This window comes from Ruditapes philippinarum, unplaced genomic scaffold (assembly GCF_026571515.1).
Source record: "Ruditapes philippinarum isolate M1 unplaced genomic scaffold, ASM2657151v2 ctg4917_1_1_1_1, whole genome shotgun sequence".
Classification (NCBI taxonomy): Eukaryota; Metazoa; Mollusca; class Bivalvia; order Venerida; family Veneridae; genus Ruditapes; species Ruditapes philippinarum.
Window position 1 is genome coordinate 180,638 of NW_026864838.1, and position 25,097 is coordinate 205,734.

General features: G+C 32.3%; 1 protein-coding gene and 1 non-coding gene across 2 annotated transcripts; one reads left to right on the forward strand and one right to left on the reverse strand.

The window, feature by feature from the left end:
- The first annotated feature begins 90 nt into the window (after positions 1 to 90).
- Positions 91 to 173, forward strand: Trnas-aga (transfer RNA serine (anticodon AGA)). Its single transcript has one exon. It is a non-coding gene; the product is annotated as a tRNA-Ser (tRNA).
- Positions 174 to 761: 588 nt separating this feature from the next.
- LOC132726982 (uncharacterized) lies at positions 762 to 24,066 on the reverse strand. The gene is made up of 26 exons (XM_060712395.1): positions 23,982 to 24,066; positions 23,698 to 23,787; positions 22,626 to 22,833; positions 21,796 to 22,008; positions 19,880 to 20,036; positions 18,271 to 18,398; positions 17,617 to 17,805; positions 14,427 to 14,603; positions 11,594 to 11,854; positions 11,063 to 11,281; positions 10,295 to 10,489; positions 9,590 to 10,096; positions 9,233 to 9,391; positions 8,579 to 8,740; positions 8,113 to 8,302; positions 7,544 to 7,728; positions 6,947 to 7,111; positions 6,249 to 6,479; positions 5,692 to 5,862; positions 5,133 to 5,336; positions 4,508 to 4,798; positions 3,727 to 3,930; positions 3,240 to 3,395; positions 2,739 to 2,777; positions 2,220 to 2,328; positions 762 to 1,674 (listed from the first exon to the last, which is right to left on the reverse strand). The coding sequence occupies exons 1-26, from the start codon at positions 23,982 to 23,984 to the stop codon at positions 1,581 to 1,583; spliced, it is 4,707 nt and encodes a 1,568-aa protein (XP_060568378.1). The 5' UTR covers positions 23,985 to 24,066; the 3' UTR covers positions 762 to 1,580.
- Between the last annotated feature and the right edge of the window lie 1,031 nt (positions 24,067 to 25,097).

Consider the following 25,097-nt stretch of genomic DNA (forward strand, 5'->3'; position numbering starts at 1 on the left):
AATTCTGTTTTCAAGCTTAGTTTATTAAGTTTTAATGTCGATTTAAACATGATTTTTGGTCATATCGATAGCTAAGCTTATCACAAGCGAGTTGTCGTGGCCGAGTGGTTAAGGCGATGGACCAGAAATTCCATTGGGATCTTCACGCGCAGGTTCAAATCCTGCCGACAACAGTACTATTTTTCCCTTCTGTATTTTATAATAAATGGAAGAAAAAAACAACATCTCTTCATGAACACAAATTTATTTAATTATTCATTTAACTTATTACCTTGTGGTCACAACTTATATATTATCTTTAGGCCATAACTGCAAATGCAACCGTTGCAAATAAAGCGTTTTGTTATCATTTGATTCTTAATCAACCGTCTAGTAACGGTTAAACCTGTATTAAACTTCACCGTTGCATAAAGATAACCTTGAAAATAAGGGTCACCTTTTGTTAACCCTATATTGATAAAATGGAATAAAAAAAACACCTTCAAATAAGGACATGCTTACAGCCAAAAAGAAGGAAACACACAAAAAGTTGATCCTATGCGAAATCTTCCTCATCATGCATTGCAGTGTTATTTTGTTATTCTATTACATAAATATCACGTCGAATTGTTTCCATATGTCTCAAAGAATACCAATGACTCTTAACCTTTAAGATACTTATTTAAAATAGATTTTTTCTCCTTAATTAGTGTTATATCTAAAGATCGGTGTACGAGAAAATATCATCCTTGTAAAAATGTATAAGGAATAAAGAAAGGCGATAATTTGAATACATTTATTAAGATAAAACAAAACTACAATAAATAATTAAAAAATCAAAGAAGTTGATACCTTCCAGATATTTCTTTTTACAACTTCCATATTCTTACAAATCAAGTTCGATGCGTGGGAAATATTTAAAAATGGACAAAAAACAACAACAAAAAAAACAACAACAATACTCTTGCTTATTTTAAATTGCTATAGAATAAAACTAAAAACTTAAAAAGATGTTGTTTACGAGTTTCTACGCTATGAAAACACATGTTTCCAAGTTACAAATAATTGTTAACATTATACGATACTATTAAATAGAAATGAATATTATGAAATGTTTCGTAGCTGTGTTATATAAACAACGTCAAAGATGAAAATTGCAGAAACTGGCGTCACAAAAAACGTTAGACAGCAGACTAGGGTACACAATATATTTTTATGATTTCATAGATTCTATTCAATGATTCATTCCATTTATATTTAGATTTTTTTAAAGTATGATTACTAATATTACTTGACATAGCAATAATAGACCTAAAACAAAATTATACGGACGGATAAATTGACAGGAAAATAGTCGAAACTTGAGCCCATTGCAAATGTACCATAAAATTTATATTTTTGTTCAATATGAATATATAGCAAGATGATAATAACAAATCGAAACAAAGCATTACTTAAAAACAATCGCAAACAAATGAAAATATCACTGTATGTTAAAAAATGTAAATATCACAGTCTAATTTAACGTCGGTATCTGGTAGTACTCTACAGTGGCTGTTTCTCGTACATAGGTTTGCTGGGCATGTGGAAATACCCGTAGTCTACAGCGTCTGTTTCTCGTACATAGGATTGCTAGGCATGTGGAAATACCCTGGTGTGTGTAAATCTACGCTGCTGTCGTTAACAGTGTTTTTTCTACAAAATAAACATTCAAAATTTAAAGTACATTGGTCCATAATGGTAGGTCTGATATATCATAAATTATTATGTTGGTAATATTGAGTATGATACGTCGCAACACACCTTGTATAAATTATATATATGAATGTTATTGATGAGAGGGAGATGCACGATCTGATATAACATATGAAAATACATGTATTAGATAATAAATTGTTCTAGTAAAATATTTATATTATCACTTATCATATTTATGTTCATACTAAATCACTCAGAACCCTACCAACATTTGTTTTCAAAAATGTTTTTATAAGAATATCCAAATGATATATTTTTATTGTTTTAGAAGTATTTTTAGAAGTATTTTTAAATCCGTTTTAAAGTTACATGAACTTGATGGAATTTGTACCTTCTATTGTCTCATTTAGAAAGTAAACAAAACGTTGGAACGAAAAATTTACACATCTTTTTCAATGATACGCTATTGTTTTTTATTTAAACTTTATTTATTTTAAATATGTAAGTATAGTTTGTAAGACATTTGTAGAAAAAAAACTTACTTTTTATTTAGATGTTTACATGCCAACAGAACACCGACTGCAGCTAGGATTAGCAAAGCCATAGACACAGATACACCCACTACTATCTGAACAGTCTTGCTTGCACCGCCTATAGAATTTATACACTTTATACAAGCATTATTAATTATATCAATAAACATGTATGTAAAAAGTTCATTCCTAAATTATACACTTTAAAAGTGACATAAATGTTTCTCCATTTACTTTTAAATGTTGTTTTTCACTTAGCAATCTAATGCCCCAATTTATTTTCTTTCTATTCGAGTAAGGGGAAGTAATGTGACATTAAAATACACGTAGCCTAGATATTAATATAGAAATATATTCTATTTCCATAGTCCGGAAAACGTTTCTAAAAGTATTTTAAAATTTGCAGTTTGATTAAGATTAAATAGAAAGAGTGTGTTTTAAGAAGAACTAAGGAAGATTAATACGACAGTGTTTATGGACCTCAGCGTAACAACTGATTAAATACATATACCAACTTTTCGAACTTACCCTGATTGGCCGACTGTCCAATGTTAGTTTTATCATCAACTAAAAGTACAAAATAACATGTGTGAAAATATATCACTTCATACCTTAAGGCTATAGCTAAGTCATAACAGAATCAAGTGGATTTATTGCTACGTTCTGGTTAACAAACCTTATGTAACTTTACCATTTATTCATACATACGTGACTTAAGAATCTAACCTCAACATTATCATAAGTTAATGAGAGCTCCAGTTCAAATCCCCTCTTTTCTATTGGTGAGAGTACATTCTGTGCCAGTTTTTGATCAATCAAATATTTAGTATCAGAGATCTGAGTTTGAGCTTGTAATGACATGAATATATTAATTATAATTTCCTTATAATGTTTCCTCGAGAGACAAATGAAAACAAAGAAAAATGGAGGTCATAAGTCTGTTCATGATGGATAACAAAATATGTAACACGGAATATAATCTTCGAGAATCGCATTTCTTACATTAATGTTGTCTATATGATTACGTACCTGAACATTCTGAAATGAGGATGGAACCTATTCCTGCCGTTGTTTTACCGGATGGACACGGTTTACAAGCTGACTGTCCTTTAGCATCTTGGTATTGACCACGAGGACACATTGTAACAATCCGACCATCAGAATATGATCCCGCCGGACAAACAGCTTCAAATTTATTAACACATTAATTGTCCATAATTGATGGAATTGAATTATATTTTCAAAAATAAATTAATCGGTGCAAAACAAAAGTTTGATAATTGCTTCATTTTTGTTCTCAAAGCAGAATAATAATGTACTTCTTGAATAATGATACAATTAATAACATACAGACATTTGGTTACTCTGCTTTTAAAAGTAGCTTATTTAAGATAAAGTTATATTCTTGTAGAGTAAAATTTATGCTTGTATGGTATGAAAGAATGTCAATATTTTGCCTTACAGTAATGTTGTCTTATTTGAATAAAACAATCGGTTATAGGAATTCTCCACTCACCACAAAATACTTCGATGCGTATAGTTCCACTAGGACAACGGATGTCTGGTTTGTATGAGAGCGGAGAGGAACCTGTCGCAAGGGAATGTTTCGTTCCATCAACAGTCACTTGGAAGTAGTCGACGGAATTGTTCATCAATGTTTGTGCTGACTTTTCCAGTTCGAGTGTCTGTTTAACAAAGTCCGCCAACTCTTTTGATGGCGCTAATGTTAAGAAATATTAGTTTTTTTTCATGAAATTCATTAAAATTCCTACTGGAAGCCCATAAACAATACGGGTTTCTTTCAAAAACAGATTAACTAAGGTTGATTGCATACAATACAGATATTCCCCGGCCAAATAAAAGAAACTTGATGGAATACATAACGTAATTGGATAGGAAGAGTTGTGGATAATTGGTGTTTATACTTTTATATACAATGATTTCTAAATAACGTTTAACCTCTAGTCACTGTTGAAATTGAGGTTTCTTGAAAGGAAATTATATGATAGTAATTATCGTAATTAATTGATTATGGCTTTTCCTACGAGAAATGATATGTTTTATATGATACAATTAATGCATTTAAGATACAAAGTAATACACATATTTTTATATTTAACAAAAAAGCGATTATAATATGCCAACTGAGTTTGCGTAGAGTACGACGAAGACAAATTAGTGCAATAGAGTGATACTGAATAAGTGATACTGCAATCTATCATATAACTGAAATTTTCATATCCTAGACTATATATTAAACGAATTCACAATGAGTGACGATGACATTATTTACAAACCCGTGTTATTTTGCAACAGTCCTGCAATATTGAAAGTGCTTCCTTTACTATTGACTGCTGCATGTAATCCAACAGTCACCGTCATTGAGCTTCCAGTAGATCTTTTCTTCTTCGAGCTGGTACACACCGGTTCTTGTATCGAAGTTTCACACGTGCCTGCCTTCTTACAGTCAAGAGTTGACAATTTAATTTCTAAAGAGTCTTTAACTGTTTTCTTATTACTCTCTGTGCATGGGACAGAGTCGTATTTGCCTTCAAAATTCACACCCATCTCTACTGGTGGCTCAAGCTCTGTAGGTGTTCATGAAGTATGGGTAAATCATTAAATGCTGTAACTTGTTTTTAATCAAGACAATCACAAAGTTTGATAGTAATATATTCATGACCACTAGTTAAAGGAATAGTGTTCTGAATGATTTGAAATTAAATACATGTTCTCCAAAATAACCTACTGAAATAATATCTGTACTACAAGACTTTTAAAATTAGATACACTGGAAGTCTAGCAGGGCCACAATCTTGAATGTTCCGTTTACAAAAGTTCATAGTTCTAAATGGACTGCAGTTAAAACTGCTCTATAAGAGCATGTCATTTAATTATAATTGTAATTTGCTTTAAATTTACCCGTGCATGATGGCAGTCTTCCTGAAGGATTTTTCTCATTTTGATGATTCCATTTATAGCCAGTTGCAAGGCCGCACTCATAATATGGTAATGGCGCATTTGTGAAATATAACCCTGCTCTGCAGTTAATAGAACAGCGTTGAAGTTCCGCTGTTTTGTTGCAAGTAATTATCAACCCGTATGTCCTTCGTAATCTCGTGCATTCTGCGAATTAATAAATATAAATCCCATTGTCTCGTGCATTCTGTCAATTAATAAAATTAAATCCCATTGTCTCGTGCATTCTGTCAATTAATAAATATAAATCCCATTGTCCGTTTAAACTATTTCAATAATCAGTATAATTAATGACACTTGTCTAGTCATTTCTTGAATTTATAGCTTTTGATGTCTTTTATATACAATTTCATTGCTCTGTTAAACAATAACAATAATACAATACATATACGAATGAAAAGTAAAAAAACACATTTGGCAACGGTATCTATCAGACAAAATATTCGTATGTATTTTGTTGAGAAATATAAGTGTACGAATTTGTGTATATTGTCAAACCGACCTGGACACTTTTCTTTGTTGCATGCTGTATCCTCGCTACTATTTCCCTGACATTGTTTACCCTCGGGATCTGGGGAAGGACTATCACACCTTCTTGTTCTTGTTGCTATACCACCACCGCATAACTTTGAGCAGCTTGTCCAGTTTGTCCAAGCAGACCATTCGCCATCAACTTAATAAAATAAAATCTACACTGCCAGAACTGTTTACATGTACATACATCAAAATTATTACAAAGTATCTACATAGGTGTAAGTGGAAAGTACACCTAACATACAGTCATTTTATTAATGATATAACATTTCTTATGTACATTGGAATAATAATGAAATATGTCTAAACTGTTTGCTGTCAGATAGTCACCTGACTTGTTATTAATGTACATATAGAATTTGTATTAACAGTCTACCAGTTGTACTCTTATCATAAAACTAAGATGAATGTCTACATACTTCAAAGACTTGTTCTGATGCGAGCTTTTCAAAGGTGTTTCCTTATTTTAAGCCACTACGCTTATTAATTATGGGACTCTTTGCATTTTCAAACATATATTATTACCTGCTTTAATTTCGCACATATCACCTCGGTAACCATAGAGACATTTACACGTGTAATTTCCTGTTCCATTGATACACGTTGCCCCATTCTTACAGTTATTATTCTTGCAATAATCCGGAGCAAGTTGACACTGTTTGCCACTAAATCCACCAGAGCATAGGCATTCATAACCGCCACGTTTATTGATACATTTATGACTGCCGCATGGAGAGCTCGTGCATTCATTGATAGCTGAAATATCAAACAACTTTCACAATTCTTTAAATCTTAACAAATGCTGTAATTAAGGACAATCCTTGTACATTGTCAATAATTTCTTCCTAATTATCATCCACAATCATAACATATGATTCTTGTCAAAAACAGAGAAAGTTTGACTTCATGATCAGGCTCGATCAAACCGAGCCTGCAACATTTTCAATTTTGTCGTATTGAGCATTCTTTTTTAGATTCTTTATGTCTCTCTTTTCCATACATATTTCAGTAATTACAAATATACGCCGAAGTTTCGGATTTTGAAACATTTTAAATTAACAGGTAAATGAAATAAAATTAGATTATATTGAGAAGAAAATTCAATTAATTTATGGTCTGTTATATTGAATTTCTCACGTATTGTCACCAATGGACATGATGCATTGAATAGGCTAAAGAAGCAGTCTCTATATATAGTAGAGCAATGTGTTAACAGAACGAACCATCGCAAACTGATGGGATAACGACTTTAATATTTTCTGCCTCCACCAGATCGTCCATTGCATATATTGTTCCAGATATGGACGGTGTGCATGAAGCAGACCAAGTTGAGACATCAGAAGGTGTTGCTTTCCTTGGAATGACACTAAATGCGGAAATCTTGATATCTAAAAACATTATTTGTTTAAGCAATTTATTATTTCGAACAATCAAATATATTTTGGATAAACTGTTTTGATCTGTCAACCATTTTTCTGTTTTCAATTTGTAAGATATTACTTTTTCATATGACTTTTGAAAAGAAAGATAAAAAAAATAACCATAGTGCAAAACTTTTTGATACATTGTCAATCAGCATCCGATATTGAATATATAAAGGTAAGACGGTAACAAAATAAACGCATTCAATGAATAGATCCCTATACGACCCTAACCTGTCTAATTCAAATTATCCGAGTAGTACATTGCAAGAATAGTTTCAACACAACACAATTGTAAACAAAAGAGCACATATTAATATTTATGGTTTATTATGTTTTTATTCAACTCAAAGGTCAGAGTAAGGATCTCGAGGATACTGATAAGAATATATTACATACCACCATCAAATCCAATCAAATCGTTTCTCTCAAGAATGTGAGACTTCGGAACAGCGAAGGAAGTGTTTGTATAGGAGAGCTTCCCATTAATGTACACTTTGACCTCACTTGATGGCTTGTCAACACTAAAAGCAACGCTTGTCCAAGTTGATGTCGGTAATGTCTGACCAATACTGACAACATCACTGGAAGAAATCAAATAGTAATGCAACATTACAAATTTAAAAATGTTTTAATTATAAATCTAAAAAATAAACATATATTTTGCTGCAATGGGTGAAGATTTTTAAAAAATGTTCATGGTGTCATTCATAATACTTAACTGCTTCAGAAAATATATCGACTTTGTTCGAAGAAAATTAAACAACACTACCATTGGGTGGCTATTTTTCGATATTCTTATAGTTTGACATTGACATTTTCATACAATTCACAATGTACAGTGTATATCTATTTGTCCAGTCTTATAGATTGACGGAACTTTGCAGATACATATCATTTGCTAGACCTTCGAAAAAAACTTTACTGTGCTCTCGTGTAATAGCGTTTAATGTAAACTTATCACTCACTGAGATTGCCCCAAGGAAACTGTTGGTGTAAATCTAAAAACAAAGCTCTGTCTACTGCCAGAATTTTCAAATTCAACAGCAGAATTTGTCTTGTTATTGGTGACATAAACCCACATAAACATGGTCAGTACGTCGTATGTTAACTTGTTTTCAAGTTTGGTTTTGTCTTTACTCAACTGTAAATCATATTCTGCAAAACAAAATGTTTATACGTGAACATTGTAATCATCGTCATCATCAACATCGTCATCATCATCATCATTATTGATACCTTTATCATCAGTATTACTATTTATATCATAACAAAATGTTGGGGAACAAATATAACTTTAAATTATTTACTCATATCAAATATATTAAGACGCTGAGAAAAATACGTCATTATCAGAACCAGCATCAATATACGCTAATATCCTTTACTCAGATATTCATTCGTGTTCTAAAAATAGCTATTATAAATTCTAACCTTGACATTGTGTTGCAGATGTGGCTCCATCTGACGAACTTCTCATATTACTAGCACATTTGGTGCAGTTAACAGACTTTGGATTTGATTGGAATGAATTGCAAGAGCATTTTGTGCAAGGAGCAAGAGTGTTTGGTGAGTATTCGCCGGCGTCGCAGTATCCTGGAATTAAAAATAAATGTTTAAGAACTGCAAAGGTAGAGTAAGATCGATTTTTTTTGTTATACCTTTTAAATGCTAAGTAATTTAATGTTCGTGCGTTTGTGTATAGTGTGTGTGTCCCTATGCGTCACATTTTAAATATTTGTTTTAAAAAAATCCTCAAACAAAATATGTATTAAAGAATGTGAATAGTAAAAACCTAGAAATCTTATATCAGATGATTTTCATAACATCAAAGCAGGGTCTTTCTATTAGGAAGACCCTGATCAAAGGCAAAAATACATGTTTGCAATTTGCTAATAACTACATTGTCATTCATAAGTTATGTTTGTATTTTGAACTATTTCAAATTTTTATTGTACGTGTATTTACAATTTGGTAATATGTAGTATAGAAATTTAATTTTGATCCTTATGTTGATCCTGATTCTGAATATTTTTTTACACGGGACTATGTCATCTAAACCAGAGTGTGAATATAATATACACCTACTCAGACACTGGGAGATGTTCTCGGCACCAACTTCTGTTGTATTTGTGTTTGATGGGCATGCTTCACATTTCAAAGAGTTCGTCAAGTTTTGGTATGTTCCTATAGGGCACTTTTCACATCTACCATTCTTCTTAGCAAAACTGCCTTTTGGACAACCAACTTAAAGAGACAGAAAAAAAATCTTTTAATGAAGTTCATGAAGTTAATAAGGTTAAAGAAAATGAAGTCAGTTGAACACAAAATTAACAGAAAAGTAGTTTTAAAATGCGGTGCAATTAATAGTTTTAATTCAAAATTTATGTAAAAAGTATTTCACAGTTTTCAAATGCTTCAAAAAAAACGACAATGAAATTTTACCACAGGATGCAGATTCCTTTCTTGGAATAGTGCCAGAGGGACACACCATTGAAGGAACTCCAGGTCCATATGAATCATTCCCTACATGGAGGTCACCAACGTGAAGGTCAAAATGTCCGGAATCAACTTCTTTTTGTATAACATCTGACATTTTGTATAACCGGTCTTCGTTTTCTGCAATTATGTCATCAGCAGATTTTCCTGTCACCGGTTTGTACGGTAAAATGAATTCAAATCGCAATGTGTAGGCAAGTTTCGATACTGACCGCCGGTACACATGGGAATTGGAATCACGTTTACGACGGGATGACACTGGACCACAGGTCACGTCCACAAACTTCGATTGGCATGCTGGGATACCAACGCATTCTTCCCGATACTTAGAACTGTTTAGGGCTTGCACAAAGTTTTCCTTAATTTGATTCAAATTCTGGGTTGAACTATTGCACTTTCCAGTAAAGTAGTAAAATTCGTTAGGAAGATTCATGTTGTGCACATCAAGCTTGGCTAAAATACAAATATTAACAAGTCACACTGTAATGAATTGATCAGATTTCTAGATCATTCATAATTTATTGTTTTGTTAAGAACTTTAATTAAATTTTTCTTTAGCTAAATTAGGTTGATTGAGACTCACTATATTACAGACATCGTGAAGTTTTTATTATACATGCATATAAATGTTTCTTTTACATTATTACTTACTATCACAGTCCGGCACTTTACCAGAGGGCCTCCATTTACCGTCAGACCGACCACACACAAACATACCATCCCCAATATTCGGAATATCATATCCGGCGCCACATTGCATCTGACACATTTGACCATGAGTCCACTTGCCGCATGCCAAGGCGCCATTAACAGGTTCATTTAGTGCATCTCTAGAACAGTTCGTTTCTGAAAAATTACAAAGATTTGTAATTTAAGCATGATATGAAAACGGTATAGTGTTCGAAATGAACTTTTAAATAAAGTGTAGTTATAACATTTGTCAAAATCATTAATGGTTTTAAATGACTTGATATCTGCATTTCTGTTTTAACCTATAGGCGTGATTATAAGAATATGTAAAAAATGATAAAAAATGCAGATATGAGGTCAAAATGGATAAAATTAGAGAATTTGATTTAAAGTGATTCAGTACTATGTCACGTGAATATTCTAAGCATCATGAGAAAGATGACTTATATTTCGTAATAAACTTTTAAGAGGGATATAAAATATTAGCATAGATATGAAGACATTGAGTTTGTTTTTACTCTGTGTTGAATGATCAATAAAATTAGCGATTCCTAAAAATAATTATTTAAGTCAAATACTTTCACGGTTTAATAACCCAAGAAAATGGTTCCACATTTAATGGCAAGTAACGCGTAGATATATTGCAACATAGCTGAAAATATCTTAGAGGTATTCTACCGAAACATGGTGGAAAGAAGGGAATGTTGCGAATGGATAACGTATGTTTACCTTTACAAAATGGCGCTAGTCCGCCATCTTGCCATTTCCAGTCTAAGTTCGGAGGGTTACTTTTGTTGTCAGCTGAGCATTGGATTTTAGTGACTCCTCCCATCGGATATCCCGACATGCATGCCATTGTACATTCGGCACCAATGTTGTAACTTGGACAATCATATTTCAGATGATCCCCGCCTGTCACGCGGAGGTTAGGAGGAGAACAGCTTAATGCTAAAAGTAACAACAACAACAACAACAATAAAACCCTTAAGCTTTGAACGAATATAAAATAAAAACTATTGTTATGTTTTCTGAAACTCTGTTCTATATAACTGTTAAAACATGTTCAACAATTTTATGGATATGATTCAGTTTTATGGAACATATGTCAAGATTTTACCATCTGTTTTTATTCTTTCATAAAAATGTTAAAAAAGTGAAAAGTTAAAAAGTATTTTGAGTTCCAAAGCCAAAAGGAAACGAATCTATATCAGCAGAGGATGAATTTGATAATATGTTAATGTAGTTTGTGTTATAACTTACTCAAAACTTGAACATTAAACACACAACTGTCTCCCCTGTTTTGTTGTTTATCTTTTATTGTATATTTAATCGTATGGGAACCAGCCGTCAACCGTTCTCCTGGCTTGTGGCCGTGAATTTCCGTGATCGTTACAGGCTCCTTAGAGTTATCTTCACCTTGTGGTTCGTCCCAGGTAACCTTTGCAGTGTTATTAGTTGAGTCAATATAAACCTGCATGTCATCGGGACATTCGCCTGTCAGGAACCTTGGCGGAAGAACATCTAAAGTGTACAAAACAAAAAAGGTTAAAAATACGTGCACCATAAACAAGAACTTGTGTTTGGTGAAAAGATAACTCCAATTAAGCCCTGAGTCTTGTTAGTGAACAATCTTCCAAAAGCACGGTGCAACTGACAATGTCTATGTAAACGCATATGTTAAATGCATTGTTTCATTGTGTACATTGACACAATCTTTGTCCATTTTGTCATTACAAAGTCTAAAAGGTTTCCCATTCACAGTCATTTAAGCAAGGAAGGTTTGTCAAGAAATGAAGTTGACACAGTTATGAAACCTTTAAGTCATGGCATTTTATTCTTGTCAGAAAGAAAATGTAAATTGACATTCCATTGTAATTTGATAATGTTGAAAAATATTCAAGTTATTAAAGAAGGGGAGATAAATGGATAAAAACAAAACACATAGATTATACATTTATGGATCTTGCAAACGACACATTGTTAACCTACTGTATGGTATGAGTACCATTTAATAGTAAAACCCAGTCATCCTTGCATAATTCATTGCTTACAAAAGTGTACTTCAGAATATATAAAAGAATCAATAAGACTTAGTTTAATTCCCAACTGTAATTTTGTATTTTTCACTAAGCACCTGCTAAAATATGAGAAAACATCAAAGCGTTCGCTCCTGCTTTAAGTTTAACCTTTCATCAATTGATAGGGATTACATGATCCATATTGTCTCCTGTTATTGGTCATTTTGAATCTGGGGCTTACACACTATTTCTCATTCATTAAATTCACATTACGAACAATTTTATTACCTTTCCCTTTTTGATGGGATACGGATCCGCCGAAAGAAATTGATGTAACCAATCCAGACAGGTAATATACACATTAAATTTCCACATTGGGTACCCCATGTTGTCAACAGGATGCGCTGTGACGATGTTGCGCAGCGTAAATTTAGATATGTAAGTACTTTTTAAATGTCAAATATAAATATTTATCTAACGACTCGCGTGATATAAAATCATGGCAGGAAATATATCTACATAATTCGTTCCAAAACCCAAATAAAATACAGTTAACATGCCAAGCTATGAACGGGACTAATGACACAGCAATATGAAAGGATGCTAAGTCCTGTATTTTGCAGGGATTCTTCTGAGTAGTTAAGTATAGTAAAGATTCACCTATAAATACAAATTTAAATGGATCATAGTTAAAAGAACATTATGGCTCAAAAACGATTTGAAATTATTCGTTAGAAAGTGCAAAAATGAGTTTCATAACGTCACAATAATTTTTTTAAAGCATATTAGATGCTTATCACCTGAAAAAAGTAGCGCTTAATGCGAAAATATATGTCATTAAAGTAACAATTTGTAAAGACGGTAGTGTTTTGACTTCCCTTCAATAATAATAATAAAGATAATAAAAAAAACATAAACTGTTCTAATTGCCAAAATGCAACATAAGCAAGCAATGTTATAGGTAATTGACCAATGAACACTTTTTGGAAACTCTCATATGACATCAAGAAATGAAAAAAAACTTTTTGTTTCATAAAATTAACAGCATTTCTGGGGTATATTAGGCCTGTTCTATAGATGTATCCAAAGGGATTACTGTGATAATTTGGCACCTGCTTATGCTATTTGCAAAGGTTATGCGAAGGTTATATCTGTAAAAAAATATGTACAGTAAGAAGCATTTGCATGATTGATAACATAACATTACATATATGAATCGGTAAAACATACCAGTTTTATCTTATACAGACTTTATTTTAGTTTGACTGTGTAGGACGCTACACTCTTGCATATCAGACAGGATTATCTACTGTTTATATCTGTGCAAGAAAAACCTTTCACCACCAACCCGTGAAAGACATGTCGCGTTCTTTAAGCAATTCCATTCCCGTACGCTTTTTATGAATGATTGTTCCTTGAACACACGTGTACTTAGCATTGAGTGTTACGGAACCATCAATGATGTTTGAACTCGAAAACAAGTATAACGTGTTATACCATTCGGTCATTTTCAAAATGCATAAAGGGAGATAGCTAAAATAGGATGCCACTGGTCAAGATCATGCCTTTTGTATTAATAAGAAAGTGTGTAAATAAATATATATTTTTTGCAGTTGAACAACGTTCAATTCATAAAATATAGTAAACCTTATGTAGATATGTACATTTGGAGACTATTTGAGATAGGGTTCTGCGGCTGTGTGATTTGCTTACATCATAATGTTTATAATGAATAAATGAAGCAGGGAAGCATATTTAACGTATGATATATTTAACCAGTTTGAATAAGTTTACCATGCATAGTTTCACAGTGCTGAAAAAGGATTTAACTGACGAAATATGAATGTGACGGCTCAGAAACATGCCAGGATTATGGTATTTGTATTATCACAGGTAGAACTTAAAATACATTCGCTTGCAAAAATAGGTTAATTGTTCGTTCAGAAGACGGCAAGGCGAATCAATAGCGTATGTCTGGGGATAAAAATAATTATTCAAAATGAAAATGGCCAGATTTCATTACAGTTCTTGTCAAAAATAATGCAAGTGTTACGCTATAGTTATACATAAAATACCTTTACAAACTGGCATTGTTCCCCAAGTCCCATTTGTGTCACAACCTACAATGTGCATCCCATGCACTTGGTAACCGTCGTCGCACACAATCTCACATAAATTACCATACACATATTCACCGTTTAGACATTGTACCTCACCGTGTAATATTGTTGGCACCTTGGCACACGAGCGTGCTGTAAATAGTAAATGAATAATTAACGTAATACAACAAAACAAGCTATATCCTAAACTGCTACAAGGGGCGTCCGTGGCCAATGGTTAAGGTCATTGACCGTTAATCACTTTGTCACTAACCGCTATGAGTTCGAATCTCAAAAAGGATTTTTTGTTTTGAAGAATATATCCAGCTCTTTTACGGAACGCCGTTGGTCCTACTCATGTGCCCGTTCGTGCGAACCTGAAATAATGCACGGAGTGGCATCTGATGTCTTCCTCCACCTGTTAGCTGCCAAGTCGCCGAATGACCTATACTGAGTAGTAAAAATCCGACCAAAAATACAAATAAAATATATACATAAAAAATAATGACGTATTAACAACAGAAAGTAATTATCAAAAATTTTTAAGAAAAGAAACGGAAAAGGAATTATTTTACTCAAACATCATCTCCTGCTGCAAAGTTTTATAATTGATATGATCATTAACAAATTGTCAATTCTAAGAAATTTTAATTATTTTAATTATGTTCTTACCATTGAGTACTGTTTATTCCAATTAATATCTTAAAAGAATTCAATCATATATTAGAACAATTTGTTTTATGCTTTTCAGTGGATTAATGATTTATCTGCGAAAATTATGTTTGATAATTTCACACTTTTCAATGATGAGACTACTTTTTTAAGATTTTCCCCATGTGGAACCTCATTGTTATTATTGTTGACAATTCTGACATTGTCAGGGCTGTTTAGAGAAAAGCAAAGCTGAAATTGATAAATATCTGAAATTTCATAAGTAATAAAAAACAAGAGCACCGCTAGGCGGAGCATTATATGCCCGAAAGTGTTTTTTTTAGTAAGGATGAAGCATTTGTAAGACATGGGAATTAGCTGTTCATCCTATAAAATTTTACAGTTGTAGGTTGATTAATACTTAAGTTATTAATAATGACCTTAACCTCTGACCTTGTGACCCCAAAATCAATAGGGGTCTTCTACCTTATATGGACAATCATCCTAAGAAGTTTGAATATTGTGGGCCAATTGGAACTTTAATTATGCTCTAGAAACTGTTTTCAGTATTAAGGTAAAAGTGACTTTGACCTTTGACCTTGTGACCCCAAAATCAATAGGGGTCTTCTACCCAATATGGACAATCATCCTATGAAGTTTGAATATAGTGGGTCAAATGGAACTTACGTTATGCTCCGGAAACTGTTTTTGGTTTTAAGGTAATTGTGACCTTGACCTTTCTTCTAGTGACCCCAAAATCAATAGGGGTCTTTTGCCCAATATGAACAATCATCCTATTATTTTGAATATTGTGGGCCAAATAGAACTTAAGTTATGCTCCGGAAACTGTTTTCAGTTTTAAGGATATAGTGACCTTGACCTTTGACCTTGTGATCCCAAAATCAATAGGGGTCTTCTACCCAATATGGACAATCATCCTATGAAGTTTGAACATTGTGGGTGGAATGGAACTTAAGTTATGCTCCGGAAACTGTTTTCAGTTTAAAGGTAATAGTGACCTTGACCTTTGATCTTTTTACCCCAAAATCAATAAAGGGTCTTCTACCAAATATGGACAATCATCCTATGAAGTTTGAACATTGTGGGCCAATTGGAACTTAAATTATGCTCCTGAAACTGTTTTCAGTATCAAGGTAATAGTGACCTTGACCTTTGACCTTGTGCCCCCAAGATCAATAGGGGTCTTCTTCCCAATATGGACAATCATCCTATGAAGTTTGAACATTGTGGGTCAAATGGAACTTAAGTTATGCTCCGGAAACTGTTTTCAGTATCAAGGTAATAGTGACCTTGACCTTTGACCTTTTGACCCCAAAATCAATAGGGGTCTTCTACCCAATATGGACAATCATCCTATGAAGTTTGAACATTGTGGGTCGAATGGAACTTAAGTTATGCTCCGGACACTGTTTTCAGTTTTAAGGTAATAGTGACCTTGACTTTTGACCCCAAAATCAATAGGGGTCTTCTACCCAATATGGACAATCATCATATGAAGTTTGAACATTGTGGGCCAAATGGAACTTAAGTTATGCTCCGGAAACCAAATTGCTAACGGACAGACGGACGGACGTACGTACATACGGACTGACGGACAGACAGACAGACAGACGGACGCCAGGGGGTATAACATAATATGCCCTTTCGGGCATATAAAAAGGAAACTTACTTCAAGTCATTCATATTACCAATCACCAAATATCGTCTCTAAATTTTTTGCTTCGTTTTTACAGTCTGAAAAATACAATTCCTTCCACATGCAAAACTGCTCTTGGTGACATTTGGGCATATTTAAGTATCCTTCGCGCAATAACTGCCTAATAACTTGAAAAGCAATAACAGCCATCAGCCCAAAGAATAAGTAAACAACCCAGCGTTCGTAAGGCAGCCTTTCAAAAATTCCATATTTTCAAATTTCCTAGCCGCTTTTAGAATGTTTACACATCTGTCAACACTTGTTTATTGTCTATAACAATCATCAAATAAGTTTTCGTTCTTCTAAAAAGATGTTTGACTAACAAATGCAAATGATATACCTCTGAAGCAAACATAATTACAGAATTAATTATGGATGGTTTGACTTTCTCTCCTACTAGAATTGTTTGTTTTTTATTATTTAAACAAGCGATCATTCATATTATTTGAATAAAATGAGTAATATCATCATCATTTAACGTTGATTGGCGAACTTATTTTCAGCCCAAGACTTCTTGTATTTTACGAGAAATTCGACTAAATGAGGCTACCAGTGGGAAAAACAGATTTTAATATAAATGTTAATATTAAGGAAATTTCATATAATCTTGTTTGTTTTTAAGCATAAAATAAAAAGAAAATTTGTTTGTTTGTTGTGTAAGATGTAATTCTATTTCATCTCGTGAACTTTAAAAACCGTATTCTCACTCGTGGCTCACTCGATGAAATACACACATCTTACTCACTTGTAAACAACATATATCCTCTATATTATGGGTTTAACTTTTTAATTACTTACGTTTGCAGTTTGGGGAGTTTGGTGGCATCCATGCACCGTTTTTGACACACTTAAGGGAAGGATTGTCTCCTTCATCTAAGGTATAGCCGGATTTACATCTTATTTTACATTTTGTCCCATAGATTATATCACTGCCATCACAGTCAATATAGCCATTTTCTGGCCATCTCGGGAATCCACACCTGTCCACTATCAAAGAAGACACATTTATTACAGATAAACTTTAAATTACGCCAAAAGTAGTAGTTATCGTATCTTTTGTAAGGAGCGTGACCAGGAGTATGTTTGTAGCCCTCATATATGATGCATTTTTATTGCATCACACTAACAAATGCAGTCAAATTAATTGAGTGCTAGATCTTTTGAGAACGATAAAATAGGAAAACAAAATTCAGACACGAGTCTGTTCTAGGGAACAGTGAAAAGTGCAACATACCTGACTACCAATTTATAAGCGTTTTTTTAATGCTTCAACACTACACTACAATCTAAACACGATTCAGCGAATTCCGTAAATTGTATTTTAATTGTTCAGAACTTTTATAAAAACATAAATAAATCATTTATAAATTAATTGCTTATATTGTGCAGATATTTAAACAGTTCGTCTTTACATTTTTATCTAATTTACTAATGTCATGTTAAGAATCTTACATTTGACTTGGAAAGAAAGATATGCAGTTGCAGAAAGACCACCGCTATCAGTTCCAACAAAATACACAACGTACGTTCCTTCTGAATAGTCTCCGCCGTTTTGAAAGTTTGATGGAGACGCAACAACACTGAAAAATAATGATAAGATACATCTTTGTCATTTAGTTGCCACTATGTTTAAAGTATGTGTAAAATTTTTGATAAATAGAGCTAGCCTCGTTGGACAAATGCTCAAAAAATATGCTTGGATATTTACGATTTTCTACAAGAAATCGAATTAAACCAAGAAAAAATGTTTGCAACACTTGTAAGTAGAGTTATGTTCATTTTTATTAACACGTCTATTGCATATTGATAATTCAGACAGTGAACATAAAACCGGTATATCAATAATCGATATGTATTCGATATTGTCCATCACAGTTCAGATGATAAAAATATCTCTAGCATTGTCTTATACTGAATATTTTCAGTTTCATTGTATTAAGCTTGAAGAAATATAATAAAATCTGTTAACTGGAACCAACCAATACTGGACAATGAGTGTAATGTCTTTTGTCCAATGAAAGAAAACAGAGAAAAAAACTGAATCCCTAAAGAGCGCCCAAAACGGCAATATTGAAAATGTTAAATTTGTTCAACATCGTTTTCCTTACATGTATTTTTTATCATCCACAGACGAATATTCAACCATATCATCAATTAAGTTATTGTTTTGTTTGATTTTATTTTGTAAGCATTTGCCTTTTCAAAATAAATTCTTTACAATAGATTGTACAGCATGCCATAAAGAGTTGCGTACAGCATGCCATAAAGAGTTGCAATGATAGGTTAGCTAGATATATATTGATTTAAACTATGTTTGATGTGTACACATTGAATTTCAAATAACCAAATTGTCTTTGTATTTAAAATCAATATGGAAACGGGAAAAGAGAAAATAAGTACAGCAGAAAAACTGTATCGGCTGGTAGACTCTATCCTGCAACCTCTGTAATACAGTGCCAATACAATACCATTTTGCTACCATTGCAAAAATGAACAATTGTTAGTTTACGCTTAAATTGACTGAACTTTTATAAAATCATTCCAGAAGAGTAGACAGGTATGTGTTTCATCATATTTTTAAATGCGCGCCTTTATGTATACACAATGGACAGATCAACAAAGTTTGACAATATGTTTATGTTTCACTTATCTATTATTTTTCTTTTTGTGTTGTGTCGCACCAACACTGTTAACGTCATATTGCGACTATCTAGATTTTAATGATAGGGGCGGTTTTATCTACTTTCGATTTGTGCTTCATGAATTATTTTGTTAAGTTTCTTACATTTATCAAGCAGTGCCAAATTTTGATAGGCTAAACGGACATTCCACAGTTGAAATTAAGACAGTAATTCACGGATGAGCAATTCATGCTTGTGTTACGAAAAAAGAACAATAATTGAACTTAAATTGCCATTCTGTCACAGAAGAACAAATTGCTTAATTTAATGAATTACTGCTATGACTTAAGTTACTGTCTGGTTTGAATAATTTTGACTTTTTGTCCTAATTTACGAAAATACTTTGAATCGTTTTTGCGGAAGTCCTTTGAAAAATTTACTTGATAACACCATCTTCCGGGTCCGTCATCGATGGTGGATCCCATGTGACTTTCGCTGTTGTTTTCCCTTCTTCTGCTAGTATAGGAGAAGTCACCGTCAATGCAGCTGGTTTGTTTATTGTAGGCGGCTTGTTAGGTGGAGGTGGGTCGTCGTGATCTTTATTTTTGATAAAAAAGACAGTGAAAATTGTATAACATATTACTTTAGCAAAAAAGATAAAACATATTAAATGGGATAGACAAAAGCCATACAGTATCACTAAATATTTGTCTTCTATGTCTATAAATGTTGTTTGAACAATACCAGATATATGTTGCGACAGTTCTTGTTCAGTTGCCATGACACGAAATGTATGTTAATTTTTTGCATTGTAAACTCCTGTGTTAGTTACATGTTACTAGTGTTAATAGTGTTGTTCAATTTTGTTCTTCTGTTCTGTAATTAACTTCAAATGAGGTATACACATAATTTTTGTAGTGACCACTTCAGCAAAGTTTACTGTATCCTATAGCATGTATAGCTGCTCCCACGAAATTCAATAAAATATATCCGAAGTGCATTTATGTATTATTTAAAATGGTATGGTCTACAATCAGCACATTGTTATGTATGCAACATATTACATGTATATAGTTTATCTCTGACAAGTTGGTATTTCCAATATTATCATTGTTCTATTTTTAGAACATAAACTACATGTATGAATGTCAACAAAAGATTTAACAAGAAGTTTCTTAACTGTTGTAGAAAATTCTAGATTATGATTCGTGCATTATATTTAGATAGAAATTTCCAGATTATTCTTTATTGTTGAAGGTACTAGATTATGATTACTGAAGAACATAAAAGACTGATCTAGAATGATCTTAGCTAATATATATAAGGGGACATTTTTCATTTTCTTTGACCTTTTAAGTCATCAATACACTTGGAGTATTATTCAACTTGGATATTAAGTAATTTATTGGAATAAATTTAATTATTCTTGTGGATTTTATTGTGGGAATTTATAATTCTAAAGTGTTCTTGAATTTAACTTGGATTTAACTGTGCTGATCATAAACTTTAAGGGATCATTCCAGGATCAGACTAGACATTTGAGATTTACATTTTTATTTGGACTTCAGGTATTTGTAAGCATAAATTGTTTTTCAATTTTTCTTTAATATTTTTCTGTAATAAACTTGTTATTGTTACAAGTTTGTTGCTGGCTTTTCTTTCTCGTTACGCCTGGCTCGTAACAACATATTCCATAAGAATTTCAAATATTGATAAAAACTATGTAAATGTATCACTTTGATGACTTTTTTACGAAATATTTCATTACAAAAATGTTGATAAAGTTAGATTAGTGATTAATTATGAATTTAATACCGGATCATGTATGTCACACTTGCCAATAATTATTTCGTTGTTTGTTGTTATGTCTGATACTAAATACTATCAACATTATTATTAATGGTATTGCAGACCTTCCAATATAGACTAATTCTTTTTTCGGGCATACTCTTATCAGATTAAAAGTCTAATGACATTGTTTCATACAAATGACAGAAAATATTAAAAATGAACTTATTCTCTGACTTATTTATATAATATTAAGTATTGCTTACCCTAACATAAAGCATATATTTTTTATCGACACGCGCTTTAACATGTACATTACGTACAATCAATAATTTCCGGAGTATGACTAATCCAGTCATCACGGTTTATGAATTAAAATATAAAATCTTAACAGCTTTGAAGAGCAATTCATATTATCATGGGATTAACACAAAGTACATCAAATTAAATAAATTAAGTATTATAGACGTTGGTAAAACGCTTATTTTTTCAAGTGCATGTGATAATCGGATCATGCACTACTATCAGATCAACAAATGCAATGATCTTTACGTTATTTAATACTTACGACAGAAAATAGAACAAACGATATCTGAAACTACACCTATACCAGCGCCAACAGCTAAACCTATAGGTCCGAATGCTGAGCCAATCATGGCTCCAGTTGCTGTAAAACCTCCCATACCGCTGACCGCCTGTGAATTTGCTATATCAAAAAGCGAATGGGTAGGTAAAGGCGATTTTGTAGAAACGTCGCGCTTTATTCTCATCAAATCTTTTCCTGAAATGAAATACAATATTTGTAAACTTTATGACATACCTCATCAAAGTGTGTAAGCTCATTATATTTGTGCAGTTTTCTTGGAAACGTATATCAGGATACACATCAGTTATTTTTTCATAAGATATACCTAACAGATACTTACTGAAAGGTTATGTTTGTTGATTTTTTTTATTATTCTTAACATATTGTTTACTACATTTATAGTTCTTATACATCTTGTATGTAATAGAAAAAGCATCGAAAAACGAGGCTATCTGATCTGTACAAGAGTGCGTAGCCCTCGAGTATAAATCAGATTGCAAAGTGATTTGATGTTCTTTCTCTTTTGTATCATAGGCAAAAATGAAAACACTTTCTCTGAACCAATGTACGAGCATCTTAATATGATTTTTCTATCATTATCCCTATCTCTGTCGTTATAATGAGTAAACCCAAGACAAATGTAGCCAATCAGCGAGCATGCTCTATTCTTATTCCCGACAGTGTGGTAACTGGAATGCAGGCTACAAATTTTACCCAATGTGTATTTGTCTTACTTAACTTAGACACATTTTCGATAGAAATGTCTCCAAACTATGAAACCAATTTACTGAAAGTATCAAATATCACAATACCCTTATCTGATGAAATAATCAGAACTCCGTCCAGACAAACTACATTGATCATATTGTCGTTTCCATGGTCCAGGGTACATGTTGTATTATGAAGTACCTCAAACGCTGACTCAACTTTAATTGTTTTATCAGTATGGTCTTTGCAGTCTGCCGGTTTCATTAACGGATCGAGATAGCAACCATCGGCGGATATACCCTCTATTGTATCCTATGTGATAAAGTATTGTAATTTATTGTAATACATGGAACAATCTCTGAAATGGGGAAAGGTTTGAACATTGTATTGACACAGGTAGGTCTTAAAGCGAACAACAACTGATAGCATACCATTTACAGGCTTTTTTTTATTGCACCTCGCTTAACTTAGATTTAAAATTTAAATTTAGTTTTATTAATTTCGTTATAAATTTCTAATCAATCGTTATGTTACAGACTTTTAAGATTGCATTTAATGAAAATGATGACCTTGTTTTGGAATATACATGTATATGTATTCATTTAAACATGAAGAATGTATTACTGTTCCGGATTTATTTCATAATACTTAAACATGATATGTACCCAACAGTATAGGTAATAAATACAATTAACCACTCTTGAGTTTTAGATTTTTCTTTTCGAACGTTAGCAATGACAAGACCATAACCCATCTGCACTCGTAAAGCTATAATTTATTAACTTATTCAATTCGTTTATTTCTCTCATTTTATGTGTATGCGGTGCGATGCGTGCGTACGTGTGTGTGTCTTTGCAATGACAGAATAGCATGATAAAGAGTATTAAACTTTAAATTTGATGTTGCACTCTTCTTTATCTATTTAAAAACTAATCATTTTCAAAATAAGTATGCCCAAATAGCACGAGACAATTTTTTACTGACTGTACAATATCCCTGTACGTTTTACTTAGTTCACACCAATAAAGCCTTTTTAGGGTTTTATTACATTTTTTTATATAACACAGAACATAAATAATTTATTTCGTCAATTTTATCAACTTAATTCTGTGACATAAAAAAATGATTTGATAGCGGAAAGAAAAAAAGGAAAGAAACAATTTATATTATTCTTACCTTGTTTATGCTGTTTTCGCTTACGGAGACACTTATTATCAATAAGCAAACAAAGAATTTGGAGAGGATCATGTCCGCAGTGAAAGGAAGCTGTAACAAATAAAAACAAAAGTAGTATAGAAAAATGTATCTAGTAAAATATTGTATTTTCCTAAAGACAATGGAATATAATTTACCGACAATTTTATATTCGTTTCAAAATAATAAAAACTACAACATCGAACACTTATCGTATTTATAATTAAGCAACAGTTTTTATATACATAAATGATGATGTAACTCACCATTTTCAATTTATTCTGACAAAGTCGTAGAGCTATATAAAAACTGAATCCATTTTAAATGGTATGTGAATTGTTAAACTAGCAGTTGTCTGTGTTCTCATTTAATGATTAAGAAGGGGCGGATATGATCTGGATTGTAGTTTTGTAACACTGCAAGCAATTGGCTCATTGTTTTAATCCGAAGTACAGTAAGTTACAACAATAGTAACGCCCACTGTTAAAGGAGTTACTGATTATTCAAGTTCAATGACATGGATAGGAACAAAATAGATTCTTCATCAAAACGAATGTTTGACATAATGATAGTCTAATGAAATATTTTTTTCTTTCATTCCGTATTTATATTGCAGAAAGAACACCAAGTGAATTAAGATGAAACTATCACAACTTGCTATAAATTAAAAAGAATTTAACATTATATATATACAGTATATGAACTATTATACATTTGCATACAATAAATTGTTAACGGGTGTATTGACAATATACATATGACAAACATTTAGCGGTTAAAATGATCAAATTCAACCCATACCCTGTTAATTTTTAAACCAAAATTGATCAACCTTTATCACGAATATACATGTAGATCTAGGCCAACCTGCACGCCTGTGCAGCCTCACCATACCATATTTTTTACCCCGAAAAAAAAGAAGAAAAGTAAAGCAAGTCTGAAAAGTTTGTAAAATTGTAAAAGCTATGTAAAATATTAACTGCAGTTTGATTGAACTCGTACTTGCCTCCAAAAAGTAAGCTTTATATAAAATATGTATTTAGGTTTAAAATTGGCAAGATATATAGAACAATTGTTTTAAAAAATAATCAATATATAAGATAACTTTAGAATAATCTTGTTTTTAATCTTAATTCAAACACTTGACACTATCATGTCCACATAGAGGACCGAAATATGGACATCGAGTGTTTGTTTGGATGGGTTTGGAATAATCTGGAGGATTCTGTATGTCATGTAAGTGGTGACTCTTAAGACATCTGATATGAAGAAATCTAAAATTTGGAGCTTGTTTCCGTTTGATATTTGTCGAATCTAAACATTAACAATGTCAACCTCTTAGATAAAGAAACACAACTACAAAATAACCTTTACATTCATTT